This window comes from Rattus rattus, chromosome X, assembly GCF_011064425.1.
Source record: "Rattus rattus isolate New Zealand chromosome X, Rrattus_CSIRO_v1, whole genome shotgun sequence".
Taxonomy (NCBI): Eukaryota; Metazoa; Chordata; class Mammalia; order Rodentia; family Muridae; genus Rattus; species Rattus rattus.
Genome location: NC_046172.1, coordinates 2,750,551 through 2,764,026, shown reverse-complemented (window position 1 = coordinate 2,764,026; position 13,476 = coordinate 2,750,551). Strand labels below are relative to the sequence as shown.

At 43.5% G+C, this 13,476-nt stretch overlaps 1 protein-coding gene across 1 annotated transcript in view; it reads right to left on the bottom strand.

Moving 5' to 3' along the window:
* Positions 1–13,476, bottom strand: part of Araf (A-Raf proto-oncogene, serine/threonine kinase) — a 64,430-nt gene that overhangs the window by 3,882 nt on the left and 47,072 nt on the right. Inside the window, 9 exon segments of the mRNA XM_032890500.1 lie at positions 2,411–2,613; positions 2,710–2,849; positions 2,940–2,967; positions 3,066–3,207; positions 4,499–4,597; positions 4,715–4,869; positions 4,956–5,058; positions 6,064–6,167; positions 6,340–6,495. Of these exon segments, the coding sequence (XP_032746391.1) occupies positions 2,411–2,613; positions 2,710–2,849; positions 2,940–2,967; positions 3,066–3,207; positions 4,499–4,597; positions 4,715–4,869; positions 4,956–5,058; positions 6,064–6,167; positions 6,340–6,495 (1,130 nt within the window).

The following is a 13,476-nucleotide window of genomic DNA, read 5'->3' as shown; positions in this document are numbered from 1 at the left end:
GAGATTATACACAAGGATTAGTTTTGGTTTTTGAAACAGAGTTCATGTATCACAAACTGGCTTCAAATTCCTGATCCTCATGCCTCAGACTGCCAAGTTCTAAGAGTACAGACATGTACTACCACACTGCTACACAGATGCAAAAAAAAAAAATTTGAGACTAGGTTTCATCATATAACCCAGATCATTTGAACAATCTGTGTATTTGTGAGTGTGAAAATATACATGTATGTGTTAGTACAAGTATATGCAGATTTAAGTGAAGTCCAGAGGTCAACCTAGGATGTTGTTTTCAGGAGCTACTGGCTTTGTTTATATATTTACTTATCTTAGCAACTGTTCTGAGGCACAGATTTTTCACTCGGACCTAGGGCATGCCAATTAGTCTAGACTGGCTGGCTGACAAGCCCCTGGAATCTTCCTATCTGTGTTTCTCCAGTGCTGAGCTTGTAAGCCTGTGCTGCCATACCCACCCTTTTACATGGGTGCTAGAGATCAAACTCAGGTCTTCATATTTGCATGGTTAAGTATTTTATTACATTATCATAGCGGCTCTGGTTTCAAACTTTTGGTCCTTCTGCCTCAGCCTCCCAAGTACTGAGATTATAGGCATGTACCGTCATTCTCAGCATAGGGATTCTGTGTGTGTGTGTGTGTGTGTGTGTGTGTGTGTGTGTGTGTGTGTGTGTGTGTGTGAGAGAGAGAGAGAGAGAGAGAGAGAGACAGAGAGAGAGACAGAGAGAGAGGTGGGAAGGGAGGAAGAGGGAAGGAGGAAGAGAGGAAGACAAACAGTGGGGGAAGGGGAGAGAGAGGAAGACAGACAGACATAATGTACAGGTGTGCATGTGCATCTGTGCACACAAATGGAGACCAGAGGTCAATGTCAGGTGTATCCTTAAATCACACTCTGCAATGTTTTGTATGTGGCACACATACATGATTGTGTGTTCACCTGTGCATCTGCATGGATAGAGAGAGGCCAGAGGTTGATATTGGGTATCTATCTCCCTTGATTGCTTTCCACCTCATTTGAGACCAAATCTCTAACTAAACCTAGACCTCAACAATTACCTAGACTGGCTAAGCCCCAGTGATCCACTCTTGTCTCTGCCTTCCCAGTGCTAGGATTACAGGTATGCACCACTGCACCCAGCTTTTTACTTTTTATGTAGGTGCTGGGAATCCAAACTCAAGTACTTACATGGCAAGCACTTTACTGATGGAGCTATCTTCCCATCAAATATGAAGATTCCTTTGCATATATTTATCTGTGTATATAGAGCATGTTTGCCATAGTGTACATGTGGAGAACAGAGGACAACTTTCAGGAGTCAGTTCTCTCCTGCTACCATATAGGTCCCGAGGACTGAATGGATTCAGGTTGTCAGGCTTGGTGCTGAGTTACCTCAGCAGCATAAAGATTCTTTTTTTTCCACAAGAAGAGGGTTTATTGGGGGAGAAGAAGAAACAGGTGATGAAGGAGGAGGAAGAGGAGAACGAGAAGAAAAAGAAGGGGCAAGATTCTTAATAGTAGGAAGCCAGTAGATAAAATAAAAGGAGTGCAATTTATTGCATATTCAAATCATCAAACTTTACAGAGATGAGCTGAGAATAAGTTCTCTTATTGTGGCATCCATTGTGTTTATCTGATAGAGGGAAGAAGCCCATGTATGCATCCTCAGATTGTCAGAAATTATACCTTCCGGATGACAGGAGTATAGTTCAGTGGTAGAACATATGTTTAGTATGGTAAAGCCCTAGATTACTTTTACACACACACACACACACACACACACACACACACACACACACACACACACACACACACACCCCTATACAGCCTTGCTTATATAAAATAAAAGCACAAAGTACTATGCTACATAATAACTGTAGTGGCTAAAAGGCTGCCACCCTGGTTTTCTCAGTGTGAATGAATTAATATAGTGTTGATTATACCTTAATTATAGCAATTATAATAACTACACAACTGGACTGTAGAATATGATTATAATTAATATTGTTCTTTGCATCAAACAAACTATAATTAACAAGCCTACAACACAATAAATGTAATAGTGATTCAGCAAAAGGAAAAGGACAGAAGTGAGCCCTCCTGGAGCTGGGATTACATAACATCTTCATGTGTTAAATAATCATGACAATGGCCTATGGCTAGAGTTGTTCACAGCCAGCCAATAGCAATGTCAATCCAAAGAAACATCATCATTGTCCTCATCATCAGCCTATTGCTCAGAGGGAAAGAGTCATCTTTTAGAGAGAAATTGAGCCCAAATCTGCTTCCAACATGGCACAAAATAGTAGACACCAGGAAATACCCCAGCATGGCTTTTTCCCAAACACTAAATGCTGCCTGCCACCATCCTGTCCCACTTACACATAGTGACCTCACCTGAGCACCTGCATCTCATTCTTGAAGGCCTGGGCCTGCTCAGCGGTAGGTTGGGCCACCTTGAGCACTTTCACAGCTACATCGCCATGCCAACGCCCCCGAAACACAGTGCCAAAAGAGCCTGTCCCGATCCTCTTCAACAGCTGTACCTAACTGGGTGGCACCTCCCAGTAATAGCCTGAGTCCCGGTACCCCAGGTTCTTCTGTAGGCCAGATGGGTGGCATCAGAGGGGCCTACCCACAACCCTCAGTTATAGTACTCAGGCTGTGGTGGCCCCCAAGGATTTCCTATGGCATACCACTTTTTTCTTTTCATCTGCCAAGGACTTCCGTTCCCGCTGTTCTGCAGGTAACTTGGAATGTGGGGACTTCCTCCCTGAAGACACACTAGCTGGGCTAGGGCTACCCCGAGGAGCTCCATCACCACCTCTACCAGCAGCTGTGGTTGTACAGAATGCTGTGAGTGGAGGCAAGTGGGGCGGTGGGCAGAGAGAGCTCAGGGTGCAGAAAGGGATAGGGATTCTCTCACCATCGGTGCTGAAGCTCTGAGCAGTAAACTGGAAGGAGGTGGGAGCAGAAGTCAAAGTGAGGATATGGCAATAGTAATGGCTAAGCAATGCTCCATGCTCCCCACTGTCACCTCCTTGACACCCACCTGCATGAGGCTGGAGTCCATGGGAGCTGTGGTGCTGACCATGTGGACGTTAGGAGTAGATGTGGAGCGGATGCGCTGCAGTGGGGGATTGGCAGGGGCAGGGAAGGAGAAGTGCTCCTGGTCACGTTGCTGGGTAAAGGGGCTAATAGAGAAAAAGCTGTAAAATTGCTGTAGAAGGAACTAGAAAGCAAAGAAAGCCCAACTCCACCACCCTGAATGTGCGTTTAGCTCATAAACAGTACATGTCTGTTGATCATACCAGTAATCATCTGCTCAAGAAACATTTACTGAGTGCCTCCTGTGTGCCAGATTCAACTCTAAACAGAGGAGATCAAACTGTGGATACCACAAATAAAAAGCTCTTGCCCTTGTAGTTATTTTTTTAGCAGAGAAGAATTAAAAAAAATATATATAATGTGCTCATAGTGATAGGGCACAAAAGAAGAAATAAACTGAAGTAAGAGGTAGAAAGTGTCCTGGGGATCAGGAGGGGTTCTCAGAAGGGCAACATTGGGGAAAAGGTCTAAAGAAGGAAACAATGAAGGACAAAAGATAGTTGGAGAAAAGGGTAAGATATGACTTTTATTACATATCATAATGACATGTATTTTTCAAATATATTATTTATTTTATAATAATGAGCATTACCTATATTAAAATGGCAACGTTTTCAATACACATATTATCATATTATGTAATACACATTACACACAACATATAAAGATTATACATATATCACGATACAAAAAAACTTTTTTACTGTTTTAAGACAGTCTCATGTAGCCCAGGCTGGCCTTGAACTTGCTACTTAGTGGAGGGTAGCCTTGAACTATTGATCGTCTTGCCTCCACCTCCCATGAATTATACCTTACAGAAAAACATTCTTCTGTTACTTTCACCATTCTGAGATTAAATTCACAGGTAAATCAACACAATACACTCAAAACTACAAATAATAATACGTTAACCTTACTTTTTATATATTATGTAAAACTATATGCTATCATATCCAACATAAGTGAAATAAAAGTTCTTTCTGATACAGCAACATTTATTTCAAAGAGAAAAGACTGGGGTGTGGTTATACTGGAAGAAATGAACAAACTAGACGTTTTTATATATACACTTGTAATTAATATGAATCGTTATTCACTCCACATCAGATCTTGTTTTAAGCATTGCAAATATCTCAACTCTTAATCCTCTTCAGAACCCACTATGGAAAAGTCTCATCCCCTCTTCCCAGATGAAAAGAATGAAACCTGGAGTGACCGGGTGCCTTACCAATGATCCCACAGTCCCATGCCCTTATTCAATACTTGTAGGTACTCAATAGTATTTATCACGTAAACAAATAAACGAAACTATAATCTGTCAGGGTCCTCCAATCCTTCTTTCACTGGCCCCTGGCCTTTCATCTACGACATCCCTACCTGGGACCCTGGGGGGTTAGCAGCTCATTCACAGAGAGATTTGAGGGAACCTCCTGCTGCCTGGAGCCTCCAGACAAATCCTGGATGCTGTGGTAGAACCTTGAGGACATAAAGGTGTAAAACAAGAAGGCTGTGAGTATAGGCTGTCTGACTGTAAGCCCCTGTACTTGGGCTTCTGACCTCCCCATCCCTCAAGCCACCCCAGGCTGGGCTCACTGTCGGCGGTTGGTACTCATGTCAACGCAGACCGTGGGGACCTTGGAGGAACAATGCTGGTGGAACTTGTAGCCACAGGTTTGGCAGCGAAAGCCATGGAACAGAAACTTAAGGCAGAAGTCACAGAAGGCCAAACTGAAGAATGTCTTCCGTACCTGCAGCCACAAAGCAGGGAAGTGCCCTGACTGAGGGGCCCTCTCTGTCCACACTTGTGGCCCCCCCACCATCCCATTAGACTTACAAAATTGTGCATGGTCAGTGGCACATCTTCCAGGACCTCCACAATGAGCTCCTCGCCATCCAGAGGTGCAATGGCTGTGTCCCAGGCAGTGACTGTCTTTCTTCTGCAAGAAGTATGGAAGAGAATGAGAGTGATGGTGGACTGGGGCCATAGTAGACAGGGAAGTTCCAAAAGTTCCTCTCAGTCCACTCCACGAACTATTTTCTCACATGTTTAATTCTCACTAAGTTAGTCACATTTGGGCTGAAGAGATGGCTCAGCAGTTAAGAATACTTGCTTCTCGGGCTGGAGAAATGGCTCAGTGGTTAAGAGCACTGACTGCTCTTCTAAAGGTCCTGAGTTCAATTCCCAGCAACCACATGGTGGCTCACAGCCATCTGTAATGGGATCTGACGCCCTCTTCTGGTGTGTCTGAAAACAGCTACAGTGTACTCATACACAATAAATAAATAAATCTTTTTTAAAAAAAAGAATATTTGCTTCTCTTTCAGAGGACCTGGGTTCAGTTCCCAGCACTCACATGGTAACTCACAACCATCCATGAATAACTCCTGTGGGATCTTGAACCTTCTTCTGGCCTCTATAGGCATGAAGAACATACACAGTGCATATACATGCAGTTAAATCACTCATACACATAAAAAGGGTAAAATTTCAAATAAAAAATAAAGTTAATCACTATTCTTACTGCCAATTTATAGACAAAAGAAACTGGCTCAAGCCATTAGGTGAACTGCCCAAGCACTAGAGTCACAGGTATACCCACCACTCCCAGATCTAATCCATGATCCTAACCATGCAGTAAGAGGGAAAGGAAACTATATCTCAGGAGTAGTAAGCTAGCACCAGAGAAGGGAGCTGATGAGACACTGAAACAGGTAAATTGTGAAAGAACAAAACAGATGAACTCTGGAAGGTGACAGATTGAGGACTTGAGGGCTAAGTGGATAGTGAATTGCAGACCTTCCAAAGGTCAATGAAGGGAAACAAAAGATGTCACCTGGGTTACCTCAAATAGTGGAAGACTTCAAGACAAACAAGGAGGAATGACACTGAAGAAGGGTGGTATGTAGGGACACAGTGGATGGCATGGGGTTTCCATACTTACCCTTTGATGAGTCTGTAGACCACACAGCAGTCCTGATTGAGACCCCGCACCTTGAGGGCCTTGTCCAAAGAGTCATAGACACTCATGCCATCCCGGACAGTCACCTGTGTGTGGGTGTGTGTACAGAGGTTGGGGTCTTCAGTACCCAACAGGTACCCTAGCCAATTATTTCTTCCCTCTGCAGTAGCCATTACCCTACCCCTTGTCACCCTTCTGATCCCAGACTTACAACTAGGACCATCTGGAACCCCTGCCAATACTGTCTGAGTGACTCACCACTGTGCGTTGCTTGTTAGGCAGGTACACTTTGACAGTGCCAACTGCCCGAGATGGCTCAGCCCCACTAGCAGGAGGGCCTCGTGGTGGTTCCATGTTGTCTAAGGATTTTTTCAAGATGGGCTGAGGTAGGACTGGGCAGGTGCCATAGGCCTCCTAGCAGAGGGCAGAGGAAAAATTCAGAGGTCTAGTAATGACAGCCTGAAAGCAGAGTGGTAGAGGACATATAAAATTCCATCTCTAAGCTCCCAAGGCTCCCTGAATCCCAGTTTTTATGAAATAGTGCAATGACACTAACCCTTCTCTGCTGAGAATCTCCTATTGCTTATCTCACAGTTGAGCACCAAGGTCTGAGACGCACTGCAGTGAGCAGACAGTGCACACTGTTCTGGACAGTGCAGAGCACAAGACTCTTCTAGAGACTAATGGGGAAGTCAGTATGTACTGCATTGAGGACTGCAGGTGTCTTAGCTTGAGAGAATGGGTGATCAGACACTATAAGGAAAGGAGTCACAGACGGGGGACAGGAAAATGGAGGATCATCAGACCTTGTCTTTAGATGGAGGAAATGAAGACTGTATCAATGACCTTAAAAGGCACTATGGCCATTCCAAAGCACTGAGCTGTAAGGCTGATGGTAGAATCAAAGGTACTGTCTGATAGTTAATAGAGGTCAACAGACTCTGTGATAAGTTCACAGAGGTTCACCAAACACTAAAGAGACGTAATAGGATTCACTACGGACTGTGAAAAACAGCTGGATAACAGACCATATCATATACTAAATCAAATGCAGTGGCAATGATGGCTCATCAGAAAACACTATCATGAGGAAAAAGAAGACGATGGTATCCAGGGGAGGAAAATGGAGGTAAGGTTGGGGAGAGGGTTTCCAAAGACTGTTCCTGATAATTACTGTGGGGTCGACAGATTACTGGTGTAAACGCACTAGGAAATCATGGAAAGAGATTGGGGTGAACTAGGGATAATGGGGTGATTTCCCTGAGTGGCGTAGAATATTAAGGACAATAAGAAACCATGGGAGAGAGCTGCATCTCCTGGGCGTTGTGAGGAAACGTCATCAGACATTTTAAGGATTAAGAGTTCACCTTGGAATTTTGCACCCAAGCCCCAGACCCCAGACCCAATTTGGCTCGGTCCCGCCCTCCCCAAAGGCCTCAAGCTCTGTGCAGGCGCACTGCCATTCGCAGCAAGCAAAACCACCACTGCAGCCTGCAGGCCGACTCCTCCATCCACTCCCACGGTCGATGACGACGGTCTCGCCCGGGTCAAACCACTCCTTTGGTTCCAGGCGGGAGAACGCTGAGATTCAGACGGAAGCATCGTGGAGCTGAGCTTTTGGTTCAGATTTCATACCCGGGTCCCGCAGCTGCTCCAAAGCCCGAACCCTACCGGGCCTGCCCTCACCTGTCACACAGCTACCGCCACCACCGCCTCCATCTTGGGCTTGTCTTCTTGTTTCCTCTCAGTCCACCGCACCGTACCTTGGCTTTCTGCTATTGGCTCTCCAGGACTCGTCCCTCCATTTTTATTGGATTAAGATCATGCCCATCAAGACTAGACCAGCGGAATGTGGGTCGTGTTCCGGATTAGGAGGGGTGGGCTCAAACGGCAGTCTCTAGGGCAAATTCGCTTGTCCTGATTGGCGCGCAGGCGCAGTCAGGGGCAACAACTGCGTGTTAAGGACTTTAACCCTTATAGTGCCACACAATAAAGAAGCTTGTCCTTTTTTGGTGTGAGTGTTGGAGGCACTACTCCATTTCAGTTTTGTATTTTCTGGTCATTTGAGATTGATCTTAAAGGTTTAAGAATATGAGCAAGAGAAACACTTAAATGCACTTTGGCCAGTACTGTAAAGCATATTTTAAAGGACTCTTCATATATCTTACTTAGTTTGATGGTATTTAAAACAGGGTGGACTCAGACTAAATGACGTTAGGTATTACCAGCTCTAGGAGACTGTAGTCATAACGTTTGCTAATTAGCGGATCCATGCTGAAAGTCTGGCTGTAGGGAAGGAGGCTTGCCCAGGAAAGGGGTTGAGAAATTTGTAAAACAGACCACAGCTGGCTAGGTGAAGAAGGGAGTGTTGTTCTGGAATGCAATACTGTGGCAGCCATTTGTGACATATTTTAGAATGAATATAATTCTTAAATTGAACTTACCCAGGCATCAGAATAAGAAAAGGCATCGCACACACACACACACACACACACACACACACACACACACACACACACACACACACACACATATATTTATGTACCTACATTTCTTTTCCTTGGATCATTCCCTTGTATTTTCTCTGTCCATTTGAGATACATGTAAATCTTCCTTAAAAGCTTAGTCTGGTTCTAGGGTTGTAGCTCATTAGGAGAATGAACCACAAAGCCCTGAGTTAAATTCCCAGCAATGCCCCCCTCCCAAGACTATGGTGGTCTCTTGCCAGTTTTACAACCACAGAAGTTTTTCATTAAAAGTCTTAAAACCATCACTTTCAAATGTACCAACACCCCTATCTCCCTGTCTGATGTGAACTTCCTCTATGTGTCCAGCTCAAAGTTATTACTTTTTTTCATAAGATATGAGTCTTGGTTTTCCTTTGGATAAAGTTAACAGATGGCCACCCTGACTACTAGATGAATTTAAGAGAAAATCTGTGTCCCAAATGGTGCTGTCACGTTTTCTTACTTCAAAACAAGCTAGTGGTTATTTTGAGAACCTGTATGTGCTGGGTTGAATCTGTTGGTTCTATAAAAAAAGATAAGAGTTCTTTCTTTAAATTCTCTGCAAAAACAGAACAAGAAATAATTTGAATATCAATCATACAGTCCAACAACATCATTTCTAAGTGTTTACTCTAGAGAAATGAAAACATGGTATGCTGGTAAATGTTAACAACCAGCTTTTCAGGAAGAAAACAGTTGTAATTTGTAACATTTGTTAGTTGTGGTATAAAGATTCCTACAGTGGCTATTTCAAACTACCAATATGACATCACTGAACCAGAGCTAAGAGAAGCCCCAAATTGACTGTGGTGAGCTAACCACAGCATGTTATATATTCACACTAAAACATGTATGTACATATTCAGATGATCTTTATTCATATTAGCAAAAGTAAAAAAAAAAACTAGAAACAGTCTTGGTATCCAACAAAAGAATTGACCATGAACTATGACAGTGATCACATAATAGAATGCCATTCAACAATCACAACTATAGAACAGCATAGATGAATTTCCTAGACCTAAGTTTAAAAGAAAACCCAGACACAAAGGGTAATCCTACAGTTTTCAATGGAATGCTAAGCCAGGAAAAAACAGTCTACAGTGAAAGAAATCAAACTAGTTGTCATTTGGGGGAAGAGTAGAGAGGACATTACAATGGTGTGGATGTGGTCTATCCTTGTCAAAATTCATGGTGGAATTTTGGTTACAATGCATGGATACTGATAGGTGGGACCATTCAGAGGGATTGACATCTTTCCTGCAAGACTAGATTAGTTCTTGCAGCAGTGGATCAGTTCATGCTCTTCAAAATGAGTTATTGGGTGCTAGGGAGATGGCTCAAGTTGGTAAAATAAGTGTTTCATAAGCATGAGGTAAGTACTCAGGTACTTCCCACATAAAAATAAACCAAGTGTGTAATCACAGTGAGAGGAGGAAACACCAAGATCCCTGAGACTGGCAGCCAGCAAGTCTAGCTGAATCAATGAGCTCCAAGACAATGAAGAGGCTCTGTCTGAACAAACAAGGTGAAGTCTATCTAGCAGGATGATTCAGTGGTTACAGGTGCTTGTGCTGCAGACCAGGTAACCTAAGCTTGATCACTGGAACCCACAAAAAGATAGAAAGAAAAACTGACTCCACAAAGGTGTCTTTTAACCACATATATACTATAGCACTTGTGTACCACCATCATGCATGCACAAAATAATAATAGTAGTAATAATCATAGTAAACAAAGTTGATGGCACCTGAAGAAGAGTACTGGTTGACCTCTTGTTTTTATATATACATGTACACATATGTACAGCTGGACACTCATGAACTCACATGTATAAAAGATAATGGTGGATTCTAATATACATGTTTGTGTGAGTATATGCACATGTGTATGCAAGTTCATGTGCATGTATGTGTGGAAGCCAGAGATTGGCCTGGGATGTCTCAACTCGTCTCCACTGTAGTTTTTGGACAGTATCTCTCACTGAACCCGGAACTCACCTTTTTCCATTAGACTGGCTGGCCAGTGAACTCCAGGGATCTGCCTATTTCCACCTTCTCAGCACTGGGACCACAGACATACACTGCTGCTGGCTTTTATCCTCAGGTCTTCATGACTGCATGGCAAGTATTTCACTGAGTCATTCCCCCTGACCCAGGATGAGTTATATAGTGTCTGAACCACTACTTTGTCCTCACTTTTTTTTGTTGTTTTTTTTTTTACTTTTATTTATTTACTCTCCATTAGTTTAAATCCGGGATGGGTACAGCATCACACGGATTCTGTGTCCAATGGCCTTTGCAGGAAGGTTGCTTCGGAATTTTGCACAGACCACACCACTGTTTCCAGGGGTCCGAGTTACTTTTCCCCAGATCACTCTGGTTTTGTTTGGTTTGCCCCCAGGAGTCACTGTATTGTTTTTTTCCTTTGCACACATAAGCACACCTCTTGCCTAAGTAGAACTCAGTTTCATCTTGGGCATAAACACCTTCAATTTTAAGAAGAGCCGTGTGCTCTCTTTGGTTCCGGAGGCCTCGCTTGTAGCCAGCAAAAATGGCCTTGCACCACAGCCTTCCAGACATACTTGTTTTTTTAGAAGTCCTGTTCCCAGCAGGCCTCCAAAGACGCCAAGATGGCGGAAAGAGTTGTCCTCACTTTTAAAAAAGATTTTCTTTTATTTCTCCACACCTTGTGGTGTGTGTGTGTGTGTGTGTGTGTGTGTGTGTGTGTGTGTGTGTGTGTGTGTGTGTGTGGCGCGCAGGTTCCTGCAGAAGTCAGACAATGACATTGGATCCCCTGGAATTGGAACTAAAGGTGAGCTATCAAATGTAGGCAAATGTGGAAACCAAACTGGAAGAGCAGCAAGTGCTCTCTTGCCTGCTGAGCTATCTCTCATGCCTCCACTGCCCTCTTGTCTACATCCCATCTTTCTTTTATGGGGTTCTTATCAGAAGTCAAGCATGTCCAGGTACAATTATCTTGGATTTCCTTGCCTTTCTATTGGCTTAAAGCTATGTCTGAGCAATATTCTCTGGTGGATACTCCACAACATTTACTGAGAATAACGTTGAACTTTTGATCCTCTTACCTCCAACTCCTGAATGTTGAGATTACAGGCTTGGGAAATCACACTAAGTTTACAATGCTGAGTACTGTGCCAGGGTTTCCCACATGCTAGGGGAGCACTCTATCCTAGGAGCTTTTTCCTCAGCCCTAGATATAAGATCTTTAAAAAGTTAAGTGAGACCATAAGAGTGGGTCCTTCATTGATATGGGTAGTATCTGTTTAAGAAAAAAAAGAGATGGCAGAGGCAGGTGGTTATTTGTGCATTTGAGGCCAGCTTTATATACACAGCAAATTTCAGGCCAAACAAAATTACATAAGGAAACCCTGTGTCAAGGAAGAAAGGGAGGGAGGGATGCATGGAAAGAAGAAAAAGACTGGGCAACATACAACATACATATGAAGGCAAATACAGGAGGATGGTCTTGAACTCACAACCTTCCTACCTGGGGCAAACATGAGAATGCCTGGCTTGTTATTGCATTAAAGCTTGATAGCTTAGGCAGCAAGATTGAAAACTGGCACTGTACAGTGACTTCTGGAAGCAGCAGGCTCTGGAGTGTCATTTAGCATGCAGACTTTATTAGGGTGTTAGCTTGCTAGCAATCCATATGGAAAGATGAGGGCAGGGTAAAGCCAAGAAACCAGTTGACTTGTTATGCACTCCTTACATCAGTTTTTTCCTGATCCCAGAAGAAATATCTAGATCATGTATTTTCTGAGCTTGGGTAAAGATGAGACTCTCACTGATCCACTAATGAATGTTGATGCACTGGGAAAGGTATACCCTTGAACAGGGATGCTTGTGGCAACTGAGCCACCTCAAAAGGGATTGACATCTGAAGATTGTTTGCTCACATCACCCTCAGCAGCTGGGGCAGCAAATCCCAGCAAGAATTTAAGACCCTTGGCAGCAGGTTAGAGTGTCTGTTGGTCTTAAGTGACTTGATGATTCATCCTAATTAGGATCTTATCCTATGAGCAAGGACCTAGCATTTGATTAGAAATTCTCTTTCTAAGAACATTCCTCCATTGTTGGTGGGATTGCAGACTGGTACAACCACTCTGGAAATCAGTCTGGAGGTTCCTCAGAAAATTGGACATTGAACTACCTGAGGACCCAACTATACCTCTCTTGGGCATATACCCAAAAGGTGCCCCAACATATAACAAAGACACATGCTCCACTATGTTCATAGCAGCCTTATTCATAATAGCCAGATGCTGGAAAGAACCCAGATGCCCTTCAACAGAGGAATGGATACAGAAAATGTGGTACATCTACACAATGGAATATTATTCAGCTATCAAAACAATGACTTTATGAAATTCATAGGCAAATGGATGGAACTGGAAAATATCATCCTGAGTGAGGTAACCCAATCACAGAAAAACACACATGGCATGCACTCATTGATGAGTGGCTATTAGCCCAAATGCTTGAATTGCCCTAGATGCACAGAACACATGAAACTGAAGACAAATGATCAAAATGTGAATGCTTCACTCCTTCTTTAAAAGGGGGAACAAGAATACCCTTGGGAGGGGGTAGGGAGGCAAAGTTTAAAACAGAGGCAGAAGGAACACCCATTCAGAGCCTGCCCCACATGTGGCCCATACATATACAGCCACCCAATTAGACAAGATGGATGAAGCAAAGAAGTGCAGACCGACAGGAGCCGGATGTAGATCGATCCTGAGAGACACAGCCAGAATACAGCAAATACAGAGGCGAATGCCAGCAGCAAACCAGTGAACTGAGAAGAGGACCTCCGTTGAAGGAATCAGAGAAAGAACTGGAAGAGCTTGAAGGGGCTTGAGACT